Here is a 20,061-nt window from a genome sequence, read left to right as displayed (position 1 = left end):
GTAAATCAGAGCACGGCGAGCGGCCGGGCCAGGCGTGGAGGCAGGCGCTAAAGCCCTTCACCTGCAGGTTTTATTGCATGTGCGTTCCTGCAAAGAGCACGGCGTGGATGCTTGTCCTATCAGGCAACTCTGGAGAACTTGCTAAAAATGAATGGGAGGAGAAAGTGTTGCACTTGGATCAAGCTTGCCGGGGAGGACGCGGGAACCCTTTTCGCTGCTCGGGAAAGGAGGCCGTCAAAATAAATCATATTCCCAAATGGAGCTTTCACAGCTAGCAAACGAAATTTCACAGAGGTCTCTTTTATTTGTGCTTGTGAGTAAGGCGCATAAATCACTGGTTAATATAGCGCAAGCTATTGCATTGCAAAACTGCATACGCTACTTTTGAAGTGTTGCATCATACGAACCCAGCAGATTAGCAATTAGGCCCTAGGGCAAATCTTGTGTTTCTAAAGATTTTGGCCCTAGAAGGAGAAAATAATGTTGCTAGCACTGGCTTAGCAATTTGTAGGTGTAAGTGCAGCGCTTGTTTTAGCTGAGCTCTTTTTATTTACCTTCTGGGTTTTGAGGCTTTGGAAAACATTTCTTAGTTTTTTCTTTGCAGCCTAACTTGATGGAGACCTACTTTTTCTTCCCTGAGAGCTGCTCAGACACCACGGCAAACTGGCTCGTAAAGAAAATCGTTAGCTACGGGGAGACTGGCAAGAAAACAATGATGAATTAGTGACACTGGGTGTTTTACAGCTGGTTTAACAGTCTTTTTTTTTGCTTCGTCCATACTCAGGTATAGTCCTTTCCCTCCTCTTATTGCTGTAAAATCCCTGAAATACCTCCTATAATGTCGGAAGTGGGGTGGCAGGCAAAACACGCACCCTCAGGATGACTCAGGCTTCCCAAAGCCTGCCTGCGGCGTGGGAATGCTTTTCGGAAGGATAAATGGGCAGAAATGATCAAAAAGAATCATTGGCTGACACTGATTTCTTCCTGAAAGTGCCGTTGTGTCAAAAATGGAAGCAGTTTGTGGGAACACTGTGATCTCAAGGAACGCGAAAAGCATTGAAACATATTGCTCCAACTCCCTCGCTGTGGGTAACTTTCTTGTGACTTGATATAATCAAAAAAAAAAAAGAAGGAAAAGAAAGAAAGTATTTCCCCACTCGTTTGCAGGATTTTCACTGCAGAAATCATTTTGGCTTTTCATTCTCATTTGGAGCAAAAATTAAGTCTGAATCATTGCTGCTTCCCCAGCTCACACATTTATTTCTTCTGACCAGCCACAGGTACCACGAGCGCGGGAACGCGAGTTCCCGGCTCTCCGGGGGGCTGGAGCCCACGCGTGGCCGATTCCCGGGGAAGGTCGAAAAACGCCCCGAGGAGAAAGCAGGGCTAGCGCTGCCGGCAGGACAGCAACCTCACTCGGTAAACACCGAGCATATCCCAGCTCCATTTGTTATTATTTTTCCAATACGAAAGAAGTTCTCTTGTCTTTAAACCTGTAGTATTATTGACAAGTTAATTACAGAGGGATTCAATGGCGCAGTTGTGTTTTATTAGTAAATAATTTCAAACCTACCAAACATAAAGAGCTGTCATCCTTCCCTCGTTCTCAGAGCAGAAGTGTTTCCAGTGAAAACTTTGCTGACGAGGGAGTCATGAAAAATATTTCCTGCAAGAGCTGCTTCGATTGACACGTGCATCTCTCCTAGTCTGCAAAACTCTGCGCGACTGGAGCCATTGCCACGGGACTATGATTTACGAGGAGGGTTTTTTCCACTCCTTGGTATCTGCTTAATGTGCCAAAAGCATCTTTGGCTCTGAAATTTGCACTTTTTTTTTTTTTTTTTTGGATGGGGAGGCGGGAGGGAGGCGCAAGGGGACGTGGATGTCGTAGGAGGAGGAAGAGAGGTGGAGGCGCAGGGGATGGGGAGGACTGCTCGGCGCAGAGTTTCTCCAACGCCGGTCGCGACCGCGTCGGCGACAGCCAAGACGTGTCGGAGGCCGGCGGAGCCCTCCCTGGTCCAGCCGCACGGCAGCCGGCTGCAAACCCACCCAGCTCCCTTCTCCCCCCCAAAAAAAAAGAGGAATTTGGGGCAGGGTCGACATCTGCAGGGCAGCCTGGAAATCTGGGCTTTGGGGCCGGAGCAAAGCCTTTGGCCAGATCTTTAGGGTATTAAATATTGACATGTTGGCTTTTGGGAAAATCTGAGTCACGGCGAGCGCAGCAGGTGAGTTTAGGTGGGAGGACGAAAGTTTGCAACGTGCTCTCTGAGCCGTGCCTAAGGCTGCTCTCGGCGGGTCCGGCTCCGCCGTCGCTGCGGCTTCACGGCGAGCAGCCGCCAGCCCGCCTCCGGCGCCCGGGGGGACGCGTCCCGCTCCCCTGCTGCGTTTGCAACCCAGATGCGGCGGGTCAAGGAGCTGAAGGAAAACCGAGCCAAAATGGAAAGGACTCATCTGCTTCTCCTTCCATCCGAGGGAGAAATCGCAGCTCGAGGGCAAAGCACCAGCAGCGCGAGGAGGTCTGAGCTACCGGCGCGGAGCCAGGCCCAGAGCTGGCAGAACTGTTCAAAATAGAAGGAAAGGAGAATTTTTTTGGGCAGGAAATTTCCCCACCTTCTGCTTGAACCTAGGCAATACATTGCCATTTGGAGAGGCAAAAAAAATTAAATAAAACTGAACCGGCTCCTCTCGATTCCCAAACGCCTCGAAGCTGTTTCGGGGGCTGGTTTTAGTTTTTCCCGCGCTGCCATCGCTGTTGCGGCGCTGGCTCCAGGCTGGACCTGGCCCCGAAACGTCCCTCGGCGCTGCTGCTGCGGCCGTGCTGCAAACCGCGCCGATCTCCCGGCCTGTCACCCTCTGCATCGCTATGCGGCGACGATGATATTTCCCCGCTTCAGTGCAAAGAGCCGGAGCGCGCTCGGCGAGCACCGCTGCCCGAGCACCGCGTGTTTGTCCGGACGGCCGTTCGCCCTGGGGCACTGTCGCATACGGCTCGGGTTATTAGATAGACCGCTCATCAGGAAAGGCCCGCTTAAAAGCACGTATCTGCCTGCTGCGAACAGCCCTTGCAGAAATAGCCCTTCCTGGCGTGTACTCGCCAGCCCCAAGCTCGTAGCTCCGGCAGCCGGTGCCCCTTGCTGTTGCGGGTCTAAACGCTCAGCGACTTCCCAAAGGGAGAAAAATCACCGTCTTCCTCGGTATGCAATTTGCGCCCGTTTGCTAATTACGACTCGAGGCCTGCAAGCAAGTGCCACGTTGCTGGCTTGGAAATCGGTGAGACGACTCCGCGCGGCCGAGTTAACGCTCTCCAGCAGCAGACGGCAGGAGGCGAAGCCGTCCGAGAATAGACTTTACTCTGCCCATGCCACGGGGATAACGGGACTGCTTCTCCCTTCTCCCCGGGGAGCTGTTGCTCTGTCTCTCCGAAACGGAAGCTCAGGGTGAGCAAACCCTTAAGGCCAGCCTTCCCCAAGCAGGAGGTGGATGTCCTCAAGGGTTAAAGCAGCTCCCGCTGGCCTGCACCCTGGCTGACCCAGGGCCAGGCCAGGCAGGCTCCAGCACGCCCCGGGAAGCGGGCACAGCCGTGGCCTGCCACCAGGAAGCACCGCACAAATGCAGGATGTCGGCCGCGTACTTGGGAGCCATGAGCACCGCGGCGCTTTTCCTTGCGGCTGTGGATATGCCGGAGCGATAAAACCTGGGAACGGGCTGCCGGGGCCGCGGGCGTATTGTTCCCCCGAGCCCCGCTGCCTCCGCGAGCTCGGGCACCACCTCCGCGCCCTGCACGCAGCAGACTACAATAAACGCGACAGCGTTTAAAAGTTTATAGCCACAGCGAACAATCGGTTTATCTCAGCCTGGCCTTGTCGCGCTTTTCCAGAGCCTTTCCACCTTGGCAAGGCAGGAAAAGGAAGTGGGCGAGCTCCTCGCGCTGGTTTTACAGGTGCTCGGATCGCATCCTGGCCGGGTCCCCGGCGCTGCAGCCGGCGGCCGCTCCGTTTCCAAAGCTGGCGAGCAACCTCTGCTGGAGGCTGCCGGTCATGTATGCAACCGGCGCAGGCTGCCGCCCGCCCGAGGAAGGACGGGACTGCTGGGCTGCGATGTGTCTAACGAGGGAGATTTTAATCAAGCTCGTTGCAAAAGCTGCCCGGTGCGTTTTATATCGCGCCTGTTGCAGATCGGTGTCCTTGCAGGAACGAACCCGGCAGCGCGGCTCCTGCCTGCTGGGGCGGCTCGTTCCTGCACGGATGTCCCTGAGCATCGGGCCCTGGGTTTGTGCTTGCAGGGTGTTATCAACGTCCCGAGAGGGCCGGGCTCTGCAGTGCCCTCAGGTTCCTATCAGACGGCCAGTACTGACATTGGTCAGAAAGAAGCACGCATCAGCCTGAGCCCCCGCGGGTCAGGCTGGCCCTCGCCGACGCAAAACCCGCCGAGGCGCAGAGCAAAGGGACGGTCAGACCCCACCTGCACGCTTGGCTTATTAGTGGGCACCCAAGGGTGGCATGGTATGCTCGGGCCTTGGGCCGCTGTTGGACCATGCTGTAGGGAACAAGCTTCCCTCGTGTCCACGCTGGCCTCGCTGAAAAACCCCACAGGGTTTCTGCCCTCCACCCCGCAGCCCTAACTATTCTCCAGACTCCTGTTGGTGTGACATACATTAATGAATCCTGCATAGAAATTAGCATCTCTGCAAAAGTGCCAGGACCCCACACTGACAAGGTCAGCAGTGATGGCAGATCTGTAAAAATCTGACCTCCACTGAGATGACTATTAACAAGAGCAAAGCAGAGGGAGGAGAAGGAAGTGCTACGTGAACTTGTTCATGCTGGATCTCCAGCTTGAGATCACCAAAGACATCTGGAGCTCTGGTCCTGCACCCTTAACTCCTCTGTGTGCCCTGCTGAAGCCGCGCTGGTAGGTACTGCTTTCAGCCAAATCCATATTTATTACTTATTTATGCTATAACAGTGATAAGGAGTATGCTTCTCGCAAAAATGCAGCCTTTGGCAATCCAGGTTCAAAGCAAGTAAAGGATTCAGATTGTGACATTGCCTCATCCCCAAATGGAGGCAGGGATGGGTAAGAAACCTTTGCGCTGGGTGGCCATGCGACTGAGCAGGCAAGGCAGGATGACGCACCCAAGCGCTGCCGCTGCAAACAGAGACTGCTCCTGCTGCTCGTCCTGTTCTGGCCCTTCAGGTCAGCCCAGGTTTCTGTTTCATTTTAGTTGGTCTCAAAATACTTGTCAGAACAGCAACAGGACCTCATGCAGGCAAATAGCAGGCAGGGAGGAACATGCTGCTGTGGCCACCAGATTCCTCCTGTCTGTAAATGATTGCTTATGACGTGGAGACCTCTTTGCCAGGGCCATGAGGGCAGTAATAGGCCATAATGGCCTTGACCAGTCTCACCTGGGATGCCCACCCACAGCCCTGCCCACGAGCCCATGTAAGCTCAGCTTGGGTCTCAGCTTCTGTTTGAGCTGGGTTGGAGGAGCACCAGCCTCTAGCTCAACCACATCCATACCTGCACCTGCTCAAGGCCCCTGTTGATCCCAACCTGTGGACTAGCTTCTTAGCTCAACCTCAGACTTGTGCTGTTGCTGTGAGCTGCCCTGATGCTCTGGGTTGCACCTGGCCTTGCTGCCTTGTCTGCTTTGCTCAGGTACTGCCGGAGGGGGTCTGTGTGCCCTCCTGGGGCTGGATTTTTCTCACCTCCAAAACACCTCTTACATGTACTGAGCTGGTGCTCTCAACCAGCTTGTTTGCTGTTGCTTAACAAGTTTGTGACTGTTCTGATGCACAAAGATGGTGGGAGGTTTGAGGGTTGCTTTCTTTAGTAGGGGATGCTTTTTTTCCTCCCACTCAGGCCCCTACTGAGACTGGCATTGAAGATATGGGCAGAGGATGACTGATGTGGGGAATAAGAGCTGTTTGGGCATGGGCTTGCTCTGGTTGTGCGGTAAAAGAGGAGCGACTCCCATGGGTTGCAGGGTTTGGTGAGGGCAGCACCCTGCTTGGGGTTGTTTAAGTTTTTAGTTGTAAGGAAATTCATTTCCTGTCCAGATCTTTTGACTTCATGGCATGGAAACAGCAATCTTTAGCATAATCATGGCTCCTATTAGCGACCTGACCTCCAGGAGATATCTGGCAAGATGAGTTTGGGATTATTTCCAAGTGCATCACTTCTTGCTTCCCAGAAATCTCTGTTCTGCTTTCTCATGCATCGAGGCAATTCTTCCAGGTAGCTTCTCCTGCCTCTTTCTTCACCACCACAGCCTGCGTGGGTAGCACAGCCTGTCCACCCACACACAGTGAACAGCATTAAGCCCTCCTTTTAGTATTTCCCTTCCCAATACCTACATGGGAGATGTTACAGATACAGCAGTTGCTGAGCCATTCAAGGCAGGTGCAAGACTTTAGTGGTGCCTGTTGCTGCATGGAGGCCTGGCTGCCTCAGGTTGTCTTGCAAAGCTCTGTGTCTTCCTCTACCCACCACCACTCCCATTACATCGCCAGCTGGTCCAAGCAAAGATCTTTCTTCCACATGGCTGACAAATTCCAGCATGGTGAGCATCAGCCCCAGGTACTGGCCTGTATCAACCAATCGTTCTCCAATTGACATATCCTTCAGTAAAACAAGCAGCCCAAAAGGAAGGAGAAGGGATTAAAGGAGCCCAAAGCTTCCCTGTGACTATTGCAGGTTGCTTGCAAGAAGCCTTGGATGAAAAAATAACACTCCTTAGCCCTGTCCTACCTCGTCTTTGGAAAGAGCAAGAGAGGAATTTCACACATGTAGCGTAACCGCCAAACCGTCCCTGCAGGTCTACCAAGGAGCGTGGCTCACCCAGCGGCGGCGTGTTTACCTGCCGCCCATTTGCATCATGTAGGAGGTCAGCTGCGTTCCTGGGAGCCCTGGCCGCTCCGCGCCCGTCGAACCTGTCCCCTCGCACCACAACCAAGCGCAGAGCCGGCGGTTTGCAGCGAAGCTGCAGATCACCCGTGCGATTGCTGCAGGGCACGCTGCCAAGGGCGCTGAGCGCCACGCTGGGCTTGCTCAGCCAACCAGCTCAGCAGCCCTGGTGCAAACGGGCATGGCGATATTGGTGTCAGCGGACGTGTGTCTCTATGCCGGCTGAGGACAGAGTTGCTCCTGTGTCTGTGCATGCTGTGGCTGCGCTGCCCTCGTGCTGCCTGTCCAGAGTGAGTCTCTGCCAGAAGACAGCTCGGCACCCTGGATCTCCTTCCCCGGTGCTTTTCCCTACCCCCAGACTCTAGCAATATCACATGGAAATGATCCTGCCTGGCTTACGTGTCTGGTGAAGCAATGCAGATGCTCCCTGCGTGAGCATGGAGCCGTGCTTCGAGGCAGCTGCGCAAGCAAAGCAGGGTCTCACCAGGTAGCTCTTGGCCAAACAGGGCACACAGTTGAGTTTCAAAATTTTAAGCAACAACTTTCTATTACTTTTCATTTGTGCCACGCCAGTGGTGAGCAAATGTGCTCTGCAAGCACTTCTTGCTTTTGCAGCCTCCTGCGCGCTGCTGCCGTCTGCAGCAACTTGGGGGGAGAGACAGGCGCAGCAAGGCAGGGGCCTCCTGGGACATTATTCCTGTACCTGCCAAACCCTGGTGCAGATGGGCAGAGGAGTGGGTGCCAACGTTTTCCCAGGGGAGGCTGAAATAGCTGCACTTCAAATGCTTAGGACGGGTCCGTGTTGCCTTCGGCTCCGCCAGCCCACGCTTCAGGGACGGGAGTTGCTTGTGTCAGCAGCTGGGGCCTGGAGGGATGCCGGGGCTGAGCTGGGGCTGCCAGCCAGAACTTGCACCCCAATTGCGCTGCCTTTTCTTGCTGATCCCATAAGCATCCTCATCTGCAGAGTGCCCCTGAGTGACAGTCTAGGGACACAGGTTGTAATCCCGCGTTTGCAGGCAGCAGGTCCCGTGAATTTGGACATGTTGCTGCCCCTCTCCTAACCCATCCGGGCAGGGAGCCCTTCCATGCACGACCCTGCCGCGTGCTCCGCGCTCTGCAGTCCTGTCCAGGCTCGGGATGGCCGCGTCCTGGGGCTGGATTAGCACTGCAGCCCCAGCCCGGCGCTTCCCCGTGTTCGTTCGCCCTGCCTGGAGCTGGAGCCAGTTCGTGCGAGACCAGCTTGGCTCTTCGTGCACCAGCTCTGCGGCCCGGACTGCTGTGCCGTGCAGACAGACCCGCTCTCCAGAGCGGCCTCGGAGGTCCCTACCCGTCTCGCCTTCGTGGCAACGGGCGTTGCAGGGCCCCAAGCCCAGATGCAGCTTCTAAACAGTCTAAGCTGCCCCACTGAAAAATGACTCTCCTAAAAAAGACCACTTTACAGCAACTTGTGGAGATAACATCCCTCTGAGCAAGCCAAGAAAGTGAGGAAGGGTTTAACGGATTGCCTCTGTCAGGTTTTATTTTTCTTTTCCTTTCCAAAAGAGTTGTGTTACGTAAAAAGAAAAAATTCCCACCTTAATGGTGGATGAATTATTTAAATGGGTCTGTTTGCTAATGTGATTGACTTCAACCAACAGCACAGGTTGAACTGTAATTACGGGAAAACAATCAAATCTCTATCTGGGTTCAAACTATACCGGTCTTGCCACTTTTTTGTATTATAGCAGAACCCGTTCAGCAGCTTGAGTTAAGCTGTGCCTCCTTTCTGCTGCTGGGGCAAAGAAACGCAAACCAGTAAAGCCAGTCAGACTGCAAAGAAAAAATTATGGCATATTGTCTGTGCAAGTTCACCCACACTGCTCACTTCTGTCTCCTGTGTCCCAGATGAGTGTCTTTGGATCACAGCTTAACTGAGCCAGAGGAGTCGAGGGCCAGGGAAACGGAGACAGCCCCCCCGACGTGAGTATTGCTGTGCTTGCACTGATCTTTACCCATCCCCAGCATCCGCCGCAATCCAGCCTAGCTGGGAAGGGAGCTCTGTGTGTGTGTGTGCGAAGGAAGGAGAATTGCCAAAAAAAAACCGCACTGGAGTGCAGCGGGTAGAGCTGTCGCTCAGTGCCGGCAGCCGCAGCCCGGTCCAGCTGCCATGTGATGGGGCAGTCAGCGTCGTGCCACGCTTGCGGCGGTTTGCTTGCTTTCCTTTCCCCTCTCTGAGCTTGTGGAAGGAATCCGGTGGGGTTTTTTTTTTTTTTTTTTAAGCAGTCAGTGAGTTGATGGATGGCTTGGTGCAAAGCACCGGCTCTACCGTTGCAGGAGAGCCCGCGTGCAGCAGGAGGGTCGGCAGGGAGCAGAGCTAAGCCTGGCTGGGCTCTAGGGCTCAATGGCCCGTGGCCCTGGGACGGGGACTGTGAGGCTCTTAAAAGCTTATCCTCTGGTGCTTTCTATCTGCCTGTGAAAGGTAATGCAATATCACGGCAATCTGAAATGCAAAGTCATCCAGATCCAGCTGGGTCTAAATGCAAGAGCTGCTTGAGGATCAGTGGCAGTTTGTGGGTGCCAGGTTTTACGTAAGTAACAGGGAGTCCGGCCAGATTTACATCTCGAGAACAGGGACTGGAGGACTGAAACAGTAATATTTTCTCCCGGAGCAGACACCCATGGCTGTGCGACAGCCGTGGCGTGAGCGGGGCTGTGTCGGGGTACCCTGCACGGTCCTCCGGAGCGCCTGGGCTTTGAGCATCCCCAGCTGCGAGGCACCTGCTGCAGAGCGCCCGCGGTGCTCGTGCCCAGCGCAGGTAGCTCCAAAACCTCCCAGGCGGGATGGCAAAGGCAGCAGCCCGGCAGGGCAGGGGTCGGGGCAGGCTTGGGGCACGAGCAGTTTTTGCAGCTGTGTCTGATCCTGGGCAAAGAGGCGAGTGTGCTCAGGAGGGGACGGTGGGGGCATCGCCCTGCTCCAGACCTGATGCACCTTCCCTGAAACGTCTCCTGTGTGCAGCGCTGGCCTGGCCCAGATCGTGCACGTGCTTGACAGTAAATAACTTCAGACCGGGTCATCAGGCTCCCTTCCCTCCCACAGTTTCCCACCCTGCATCCAGCACCTCCCCGTTGCCAGGGCTGAAGAGGAATTTGCTCTTTTCCCCTGGTTGCAGCTAGGAGTCGGATTGCAGTGACCTCTGCTAGCCGGGCAGGGTGGCCCTCTGCCCCCCGCTGGGACCCTCTCCCGGTTGCTTTGCATTCCCGCGGGACACCCTCCTGCTCCCTGTGCAGGCTGGATAATGCTCCTGCAGGCAACGCAAATATTCGGCAATGCTGGAGCTTCCCAGCGCTCGGAGGGGCAGCCCCAGGGTGCAAGGCGCGATGCTCCTGGGGATGCGGAGGGCTGTCGTCTCCCCTCCCCGTTTTCCCCTACAATCAAGAGCAGGGAAGCGGTGGTGGGATTGCGACAGGAGCGAGGCTGTGCCCGCTCAACACTGTCTCCTTGCACCAGGATTGTGCCCCTGTGGGTTGGACTGTGCCCATCACCGGCTCCCTGTTGCCTCTGAAGTGACAGCCCCATGATGGGGAATGTCCTACAAATGTGAACGTGAAGCAGCATCACTTCAAAAGCCGGGCTGGACAGCTGGTGAGGTCCCCAGCGCTCACCTGGGGAAACTGAGGCACAAAGTCCAATTGACGTGGCAAGTAAAGGAGCTCGAGTCAAAACTCGCAGGCCCTGCCGCATCCCTGAACGTGCCTCTTACCCGAGCACCCCTCGGGGGAGCCCGGCCGTGAGTCAGGCGCCACCAGGAGCCGAAGCGTTTCTGCCGACGCGCGTCGCGCTCAGGACAGGCAGGGATGCCTGCACGGGGCTGTCCCGCCTGCCGGGCAGCACAGCGCGGGGCTGAGCCGGCGCGGGGCCGGCAGCGCTGCCGAGACGCGGCTAAAGCCCCCGGAGAGGGTCAGGTCACCGCTTTATCTGGGTTAGCGGGCTGCTCTACCGGAGCAGGACGAGCCGGGAGGCCCCGTGCAGCGAGGGGTCCCTGGGAGGGGGTCAAGGGAGAAGGGGTAGGAGAAGAGGACAGCCGACCGCCCGAAGGGTTACCCAAATACAGCATCCTCCACCAAGCATCGCCCTGGGATCGCGCTCGGGAACGGGAAGCGGGTGCCCGTGTCCCAGCTGCCCGGTCGCGCCGGGAGCAGACGACGGAGCAGGGAGCAGAAAGCCTCCGCCTTTCCCGCCCGGCTTGTGCTCCACCTCGCCCCGAGCGGGATGACACCTGCAACCCTGTCATCGCTCCTCCTAAACAGCCGAAAAGCAGCCTTTAAAGCGCAGAAGAGGCATCGGGAGGTTTGCACCGTCCTCGCCTTGGAGGAGCGGTGCTGGCGGCACTCGGAGACCCCGCGGCACGGCCGGCGCGCGGGGCAGCAGCGGCGATAACGCTGCGTTACCCGCTGCCCCGAGCCTCCCGGGGCGCTACCCAAGTCGTGCTCACAGCAGCTGCGGTTACCCCGAGATGCACGGCAGCATCAGCGAGTGTTTTTAGCCTCCCCTGACTCGCAGCGCGTGCGTGCCGCCTCGGCTTGCCGCCGGCCGAAGCGCCGCGCGGGGGGCCGTCGCGCCCAGGGGAAAAAAGGAAAACCCTCCCCATCCTGCCGAGCGCCCGGTACATCGGAAAAGCAGAACAGCGTCGCTTTGGCCTGCAAAATACTCCTGGCGCTGCAGCTTTTCCGTGACTGATCAGCCAGCCTTTCTGAGCATAAATTGAATTTACAGGTCTAAACTTAGACCGCGAGCACAGAGGGGTAGCGGAGAAAGCGGAGCCTGGCTAGAGAGCGCGATGCTGCCCGCTAATCGCATAGCGAACGGCGTGTCACCCGGACGTAGTCAGCAGCTGAGGAACTCCAGCACGGCCCATCGGGAAATATCTGAGAGTAAATCCGTTAAGCTCAGCTGATCCTACAGTGTTAAGACTTCAGAGTCCTGCAGTTTCTTTTTTTTAATGACTTAAGCTTATTTAGCTAATGAGCCACTTTTTCTTTTTTCTTTTTTTTTTTTTTTTTAGGGGGGAAGGAGCAGGACGGGGGTTTGCCCCCCGGGGACGACGCGAGGCCAAAAAGCCCCGGGAAATAGGCTGCAAAATAACCTCCTGGTCGTGCTGTTTGTCACGGCGGTGCAGACGCCGGGCGAGGAACGATGCCGGGCACCCCGGGGCGATGGTGTGCGAGGGCGGACGTGCCCCCGACGCCGGGGGCTCCGTTTGCAAAGGGCACCCGCGGCGCCGAGGGTGACGGTGACGGCTCGGCGAGGGGCTCGGGGCCGTAAGTGGAGCCGCAGCGAGGGGCTCCGTGGTCCGGCCTTGGTCAGGAAACCTCCGGCGGTAAATCCTGCCGGGGGCCCGAACCCCTCGGGGAGCCCGTTTCCGAGGGGCTGCGCTGCCGCGGCAAAGGCCAAACGCAGCCCGGGTGCGGGAGCGTCGACTCCAGCACCCGGAAAACCCGGGAAAGCAGGGAAAAGCCAGGGCCAGCGAGGGGCCGGGGGTCAGGCTGAGCGTGGCGGCTCTCCTCCGAGGTTGCCGGCAAGCAGGGATTTGGAGGCCGGGGCTGCGTCCCTGCTGGGCGCCGTGACCCAGGCGGGCGCGTTGCAGACAGCAAGGCAGGGGGAGCCGTGTTCATGCAACATCCCACGTTTCTCCCTTCTTTTGCAACCCCAGAAGAGACCCGAGCTCCTCACCGGGTTCGTCTGCCGGGCGGCAGTCCCATCTGCAGAAGAGAGCTGCTGTCTCGCGAATTTGCCAAAACCGCAATAGCTTTTCACACCTGAAAGCCCAGGATCGAAGGCCCCAGGCAGGTCCCAGCTCCCTCGCCGACGTGGAGGCTCTGGCGGGCAGCAGCTCCAGGCTGAAGCACAGCCCCGGCCCGAGCCGCAGCGGCGGGAAGCGCTGGGTGCGGAGCAGCTCCCCCCCTCCTAGCCAAAGCTGCCGTCTGCAGTTGTGGATCCGGCGGGAGTCAGGAGCGTTTCGCTGTTCCTGGAAGGCCTTTCCCCGCGTCCTGGGGGAACGCAGCCCGCAGAGCGGCGCTGCAAAGCCGAGCTCGCTTGGGACTCGGCCGTGCCTGGAAGCGCTTCCCCGCGCCCGAGCGCGCAGGTGCCGGCGCGGCCGCCAGGTACAAGGAGGTCGCTCTCGCTAACATCTCCTCCGCGAGTTTTCCTGGGAGCGGAGCCAGGCCGTGTGTCACCTGGCTCGTTGCTAAACCGCCGTGCTCGAGGCTGAAGGCGGCAGATCGCTTCCTAATGCCCATTTCACGGCGGCTGATGCCAAGCGAGCGGGTTCGCCGCGCCGCGCCGGGTGCGTTTGCCTCGCTGGCGGCGATCGCCCGGAGCCTGCAAAGGCAGCTTGCTGCCCTGGGAAGTAGGAACGATGGTTTTGTTTTGTTTTGTGCTGTTTGTTTCCCGAGGCGAGGAGATCTCTGCTCCGTTTGCACGAGGTTCGCTCGAAAGGCCAGGGAAGCTCCTCCGAGAGGAGCGCTGGCGGCGGCGGCGTCCTGCTGCCGCGGCTCGCGCTGCGCGTCGCCGGTCCTTCCCGCGCCTCGGCCTTCAGGGGGAAGTTTCTTCTCCGCGTGCCGCGGCTGGGCCGCCGCTCTGCGCGGGCTGCCCGCGGGGCCGCGAAGCCCTCGCGCCCGCCTCTCCTCCCGGGCTCCCTTGGTCCCGTTTCGAAGGTTTTGCAAAACGCGACGTGGGGACTCGGGCACGGCTGTTTTACTGGGGGTTTCTTCTTGTGTGTGCGTGTGCCTGTTAGGCGAAAAACCCGAGCGATGTAAAAGGGAAGGACAGCGTCACAGCGGAAGCGGAGCGGTGCCCCGGGGCGCCGCGCAGCCCCCAGCATGACCACGGACGGCTTTGCAGACCTCCTGAATAAGCTCAAGGAAACCCACGACAAAGAGGTCCAAGGTAAGGAGACCCGAGGACTCCTATGAAAAAACAGCCGGGGTTCGTTTTTTGTTTTTTTCTTTAAGGCCACTTTCAGCTGTTCGGTGTCAAATCAGGCGGCGGGAGGCGGCGAGCGCGCGGACCGCAGAGCCTTGGGGTAACCGGCTCGGCCAGCCCGGCTGTTTAAGCATCCGTCCTGGGGGACGGGCAGGGCAGGGGGGTCGCAGCCCGGCCCGCAAGGCAACGGAGAGGCCGAGGGCACCTTGACACGTTTCATCTCGTGCAGACCGAGGTTTATTGCGAAAACTCTTTTGGGGAGGAGACAGCCCGTTTTTATGTCCGGTTTCCTGGTCCCTGGAGAGTGCGCTGAGCGCCGCGGGGGGGGGTGCTCAGTCACTGCGGGAAGCACGCTCGGGTCAGAGCGTTAATCGCGGAGGATCTGAGCCCTTCGTGCCCTGCTGCCGCGGTCTGTGATACATCTGAAGTCGCGAGTGGCGGCGATGCGGCGGGCGCCCGCGTTCTGCCAGCGCGCCGGGGAAGCGCCCGGGGAGCCCGGCGGCACCTGCGACGCCCCGGCTTGCCCAAGAGCGAGCCCAGCTGCACTCTTCCTTGGACACCGAATGGTCAAAGGGGAAGGGGAAAGATGCAATAATCTGCCAGACGCAAGTAGCAGGGCTACAGGGCTCTGCTAAAGACAACCTTAGGATAAGGATAGATAGCTCAGGCCTCTAGGGAGCTGCCGAGTCGTGCGTTACCAAAATAAGAACCGGTAGGTTAAGCAAACAAATGCCAAATCCAGTTGTTTTCCTACTAGAATAATTCCCAGTATCAATATTACGAACACACCGAGAGTGCTCGCACAGGATTCTGGCTTGTGAATTCGTTCTTGTCTTGTGCCATTTTAGGCCGCGTGAGAGTACAGAGGAAACCGCCGAGCAATTTAAACCACACGCTTGCAGCTATTTTGCATAAAAGGGATTTGACAGAATGTAATGTCTGTAGATCCATCAACGAACACAGTTCCTGTCGAGCTGTAAATATCCTCCAGGATGCTTTGCAGCCCCAAGAATTATAAAATACTGCCCACCTGGGAAATGAGTGGTGTAACCAGAAATAACTAGAAGCAAAACTGAACAGACTTGGGGTGGGGGGGGGGGGGGGAGGGATGCAAACTCATTAAAATCACGAAAATACAGAATGTCTTCACATTTTGTACAAGTTTTCCAGTTATGTTAAGCTGCTGTCATTTAACACAGGCAAACGAGTTTCCTGCCCAGGAATAAGGTTTGTAAGCTGATGATGCTTCTTTAAAACGGAGCACCCTGCTAAAGTTAGGTTTTTGCATTTTGTTTCCAAACTGCCTTGGAACATGCAATAAATACCCATCTCTCAGGCTCTGTTAATTATTCCAGGTCTGCAAACAAAGCTAATGGAGCTGACGACGGAGAAGTGCCGGTGAGCAACGCAGACCCTGCTCTCCGTCCGCGCCGCAGTGTTAAAGGCCTGTGGGGGTGGACGAGAGGTTGCACTGCTTAATTTTAAGGCCTCCCCAGAAGCTTCTCGGAGGCTGCTGTGCCTCTAGGCGCCCGCGAAAGCCACAGGTCCTGAGAGAGGATGCCTGATGTAGAGAGCATTGCTCGCCTTTGCTTGGGCATTGCCACACTTAAACCTTTTGGTGACCTGCGCGAGGCAGGGCCTCGGACACAGGCAGGGCTTGGAGGTGACGTTTCCCCTAAGACAGTTTGGCGATTTGTAGAGCAAGGGAAGAGGAGTGACGTTGAGCAGCCAAAATCCCACCAGCCCCTCGAGCGCCTCCTCAGTGCCTGTGCCTCGCCTCTTCCTCCTCCTCCTCCTCTTCCTCCCCTGCATTGCTCCCAGGGCTGAGCAGGACTTTCCTTACACCTCTCCTTGCCTGCTAGCAGGCACCCAGGCCCCGTGCACCCCAGCACCCATGCACCCCGGCACCCAGCAAAAGCACTTTTATTCATCCAGTGCGAGCAGCACAGCGGACTCGCAGGTGCAATCCTTCCCATTGCCAGCGCCCCGAGAATAAAGCCACAGGCTCTGGGAGAAATCCAATAACCCTTTTTGTTTGCTTGTTCTCTTCTGTCTCCTGTATTAGTGATGCCCGGCAAATTGAAGAGCTGTTTGCAAAAAATCACCAATTAAGGGAACAACAGAAGGTCCTTAAGGAAAATGTAAAAGTGTTAGAAAACAGGTAAGATTTATTTTTGAACAAAGCACTGTTTTGTGGCAGTGAGTGCACCCTCCTGCAGGGAGAGCTTGCTTTTCAGTGTCGTACCAGGCAGGCTGCAGCACGTGAAGGTCTTTCCTCATCACGCGTGGCTGGGGGAGCCAGCTCCTGCAGCAGAGGCACCTCAGCAAATGCAAAGGTGTTTTCTGAAAATGAGCGGTGATGGGCTTGGATGGGGGGAGGTAGAGGGGCAGGGGCTGGGCTGCGCGGATGGCGCCGGCTCCTTCCACCGTGGCTGGGCATGGGGTGGGTGCGCGTGCCGTGGCAAGGGCAGCATCGATGTCCCCCTGCCAGGTCTCGGGTAACCCAGCTCCTGGCTCTTCACCCAGGCTGCGAGCGGGTCTCTGTGACAGATGCATGGTCACGCAGGAACTGGCAAAAAAGAAGCAGAATGAATACGAGACCTCCCATTTCCAGAGTCTCCAGCACATCTTCATCCTCAGTAAGTACCGAGGTCTGCTATAAGCTTGGCTTTGGCTCATGGATGCTTTTCCCTGGTTAACGCCCCTCTCGGACATGTGCCCCCAAGCCATCGCAGTGGCTGCACACCCAGGAAGTGTTTGCTGATGGGCAGGGGAGAGGGAAGGGAGCCGAGCCAAGCCTGGAGGCCTTGAAAAACCAGGGCTCCCATTCACACCCTGCCATCAGATTTGGGTCTGGGAGGTATCAGATACCCCTGGGAAAAGACCGCAGCTCCCTCTGCAGCAGCTAATCCTGACGGGGCCCCCGGGTGGCCGGGCGCGTGGGTGCAGCCACCGCGCTGCAAGAGCGGCAGCCTCCAGCAGCGGGGAAGGCAGGCCCGCGAGGGAGCTGCTCGCGTGCATCAGCGGAGCTGGGGGACTGCAGCCTGCCGCAGCTCCAGAAACAGGAGAGCTGCGGCAGGCTGATAGCCCCGGGCTCGGCTGCAGCTGGGGCTCCCCGGCCAGGCGATGTCAGCTGCCTGGAGAAAGATGCCTTTGGCACAGCAGAAGCAACACCCTGGAAAAGACAGGAAATTCACAGCAGCAGCTCAGCACGGGTAGATGGAAATCAAGCAACACGTATGATGGATCCTCTCCCGAGCCGCTGGCAGAACTCCCAGCACTGCTCAAGCCCAGGGTGTTTTTTCCTCCGTGTATCTGACTGGCCCAGGGAGGGCAGTGGGGGTGAAGGAGAAAAGGGATGAGGAGGGACGGAGAGGTGCCAGCAGCCCTTGGTTTATCCCCCCTGTCATGCTGTCACTCTCGCTCTCTGAAGGGTTGCTAGCCGTAATGCAGCGCCCGCTGATCGGAGGAGGAAAGGCGCGCTCGCGGGCACGATGCTGGCTGCATCGCTCCTGCTGTGCTGTGGCCTTCAGTGGTCGCCCCGTCTTGGTCACCCTCTCCCCGGGAGCCAAGTAGGCTCTAACGGACCTCCAGCCCTGGCCGAGTTTGAATCAGAAAGTTGCTCCCTTTTATCCTTAGCACTCAATGCGTTTTCAGAGAAGGAAGGAAAGCCATTACCCCTTCAAAATGCGGTGTGGTCCCCCCTCCTCCCCAATACAGGTACCCCAGCAAACTACAAGGAGCTCGAGCATCTCTCCTAGCAGCACCTTAACCCACTGCACCCTTCGCCTCTCTTTGCAGCTAATGAAATGAATCGCCTGAAGGAAGAAAACAAAACTCTCAAGGAAGACCTGAAGAGGCTCCGGAGCCTGGAGTAAGCACTCTTCTGGGTTTCATTCATTAGGTGGGGTGTTGGTCTGGCCAGAGGCTTCCCTGCAGCTGAACAGGGCCACATCCAGACCACAGCATCCTCAGAGGTATTCTGGTGTCTAATTCCCATATGTTCCAGTAGAAGATGGACACCAAAATACACGAAATGATCTAAATATCTTTTGACCTTTGCTCAATCCCCTGATCACCTGCATCCAAGGATTTAATAATCTTCAGCTTCCTTGGAGCAAGGCATGGCTGAAGCAGGACATAGTGAGATGAGAAGGGGAGGGGTGTACGGGAAAGCTGTGGGCGTTTTCTGGTCCTACATTTCCTATTAGTCCAGTTCTTCTACTGAACAGTGATTGCATCATGAGGGAAAGGGAGAAAGTATCTTTTTTCCTGGCTAGCAATACATCCTGACTCCCACGTCTCCTGGGGAGGAGAGGGTATTCAACAGACACCTATGGCAGACTATCATGGCAAGTAAAATCAGGGGCTATTTGCCTCGGCCACACTCTTCACCATAGGATCTCACAGCTTTTCCATGTCAACAGCTCCCCTCCTGCAGCAGCCAGGCTGCATGAATCAGAAGAGACCCCCAGCAAGACCTAACATCTCTTTGCAAAGTCACAAGGGCTCTGCACATGTGCGCGACTCCAGTGGAAAGGCAGACTCCCAAGTCAGTAGAGCAGGTTTGCAGGAAATAGATTGCATTTTGTGTGGGAAGAAGAGCTATAAGCAAAGAAAGGACCGAGCCGAAGTTAAGAGGGAGAAGTGATTTGCTCCAACAGGTTAATATCTCAGCAGAGTGCTGTGGTGAAAGCCAAGTAACCTGTCAGGCTAGCCAATATATACAAATCAGCTCATTCCTCAAGGGTTTAAAGTCCAGAGGAATTAGCACTAAGGGATTAGTTTAGAAATGTGTTTTCTTTGGAGCTCAGAAAGTTCCATCCGTTTAAAGAGAAACTCTCACTTTTACGTCCTGATGCTTTCCGAGGCCTGAGGAGTTTCCTAGCGCTAGAGCTGATGGGGTTCACTGAGCCCTGACTGTTCCTGCTCTGCTCTTCCCTGCGCTGCTCAACAGCGTTATTTTCAACTAAACACTTGGCTCTCAGCATCAGGGTCCGGAGAGGGCTGGACATAGGTGCAGAGCTTTGAGCCTCACGGCAATTCCCTCATAGTGACCGAGAGCATCGGTCCCACTAGCTGGCAATGGTAAAGGAGGACAGCCCCTAAATCCATATGCTGAATCCACCCCACTCCATCAGGCTGAAATCCCAGCCAGAGATGGACAGTTTCTCATAGAGCTTTTGCAATAGCCAGAGTTGGGTTTTGGCTTACTCAACATCGTGGCTTCCTGCAATGTGACCCACAGCCAAGTGGGGAAATCAGACCTTAAGCTATTGGGCTGGCTCTGTCCCATGTTCCTGACTGCAGCTGAACCAATGATAAGCTGAAATGGAAGAAGGTGGGTCTGGGGATCCAGTGTGTCCATATCCATATATGCATAGGGCTCTATAACGCAGAGCTCACAGTTTAGTGGGTCTCAAACTGGTGACCACCTCCTCCTGCCTCTTCTCATTCGTGTCCTTCTCCTTTCAACAGGGACAGGACAAAGTACCCGGGAGTCATCTCCAGAGAAAGCTGCTCCACCCCCCATTCCCCCTTGGCTTTACTGTCCCCAGCAAGCAGAACCCCCAGCACCGACAAAGCAGCTCAGAGAGGGGCAGAAGAGGCACACCACGACATGCCAGGCCTTGAGCTGGGAGAAGGTGAGCACTGCTGGCTCCAGCCACACCTGAAGGGATTGGGGAAGGGAAAAATGACTGAGCCATAGCGCAAAGCTGCTCTGGGAAAGGGCCTGGGGAGCAGAGATCAAGTTGTTGGAAGCCCAGATAGATATTGCTGTAGCCAAAATAGCTGCTGTGAGGGAAACTGCATGTCAAGGTATAAACATGCTGCTCTGCTTTAGAGTAAACAGTCCCTGGAGATGTCTGGGTACCATCACTGTAAGAAAAGTGCCATGCAAGAGTGGACCCACTACCCTTTTGGTGCAGAGACTATGTGTTTGCCTTGCTGTTAGACACATGCGCAACAGAGGGTACATTAATTCTGGTGCTAGCTTGAGCCAGACAGAAATCTTGGCCCAACTTTGGTGAGAAATCTTCAATAGAAAGTGCTTGGTGCCTGCCAAGTCCTCCCAGCTGTGGTGTGCTAGTTTTCCACACTATAGTTGTCAATAGGCTGTGAGACTCCAGCACGTGGGAGAGGAATGCAGAGCAGCCTGGAGCCACCCTGCAGGGCCATCATGCTGGCTG

The 20,061-nt window shown here is 56.4% G+C and overlaps 1 protein-coding gene across 6 annotated transcripts in view; it reads left to right on the top strand.

Annotated features, from left to right (window-relative positions):
• RBBP8NL (RBBP8 N-terminal like) overlaps positions 1–20,061 on the top strand; it is a 72,283-nt gene that overhangs the window by 42,781 nt on the left and 9,441 nt on the right. For 2 of the 6 annotated variants that reach the window (XM_068912677.1, XM_068912679.1), the window contains exons 4-10: positions 8,794–8,868; positions 13,683–13,834; positions 15,226–15,268; positions 15,936–16,031; positions 16,397–16,509; positions 17,672–17,744; positions 19,349–19,515. In XM_068912677.1, coding sequence (XP_068768778.1) covers positions 13,768–13,834; positions 15,226–15,268; positions 15,936–16,031; positions 16,397–16,509; positions 17,672–17,744; positions 19,349–19,515 — 559 coding nt within the window. In that variant the 5' untranslated portion in view covers positions 8,794–8,868; positions 13,683–13,767. Of the gene's footprint in view, positions 1–8,715; positions 8,869–13,682; positions 13,835–15,225; positions 15,336–15,935; positions 16,032–16,396; positions 16,510–17,671; positions 17,745–19,348; positions 19,516–20,061 lie in introns of those variants that run through there. The other 4 variants (XM_068912678.1, XM_068912680.1, XM_068912675.1 and 1 more) reach the window with 4 other exon arrangements.

Source organism: Struthio camelus, chromosome 18 (genome assembly GCF_040807025.1).
Source record: "Struthio camelus isolate bStrCam1 chromosome 18, bStrCam1.hap1, whole genome shotgun sequence".
NCBI classification, from domain to species: Eukaryota; Metazoa; Chordata; class Aves; order Struthioniformes; family Struthionidae; genus Struthio; species Struthio camelus.
Note: the sequence above shows the minus strand (reverse complement) of the source record. Positions and strands in the feature narration are given on the sequence as shown.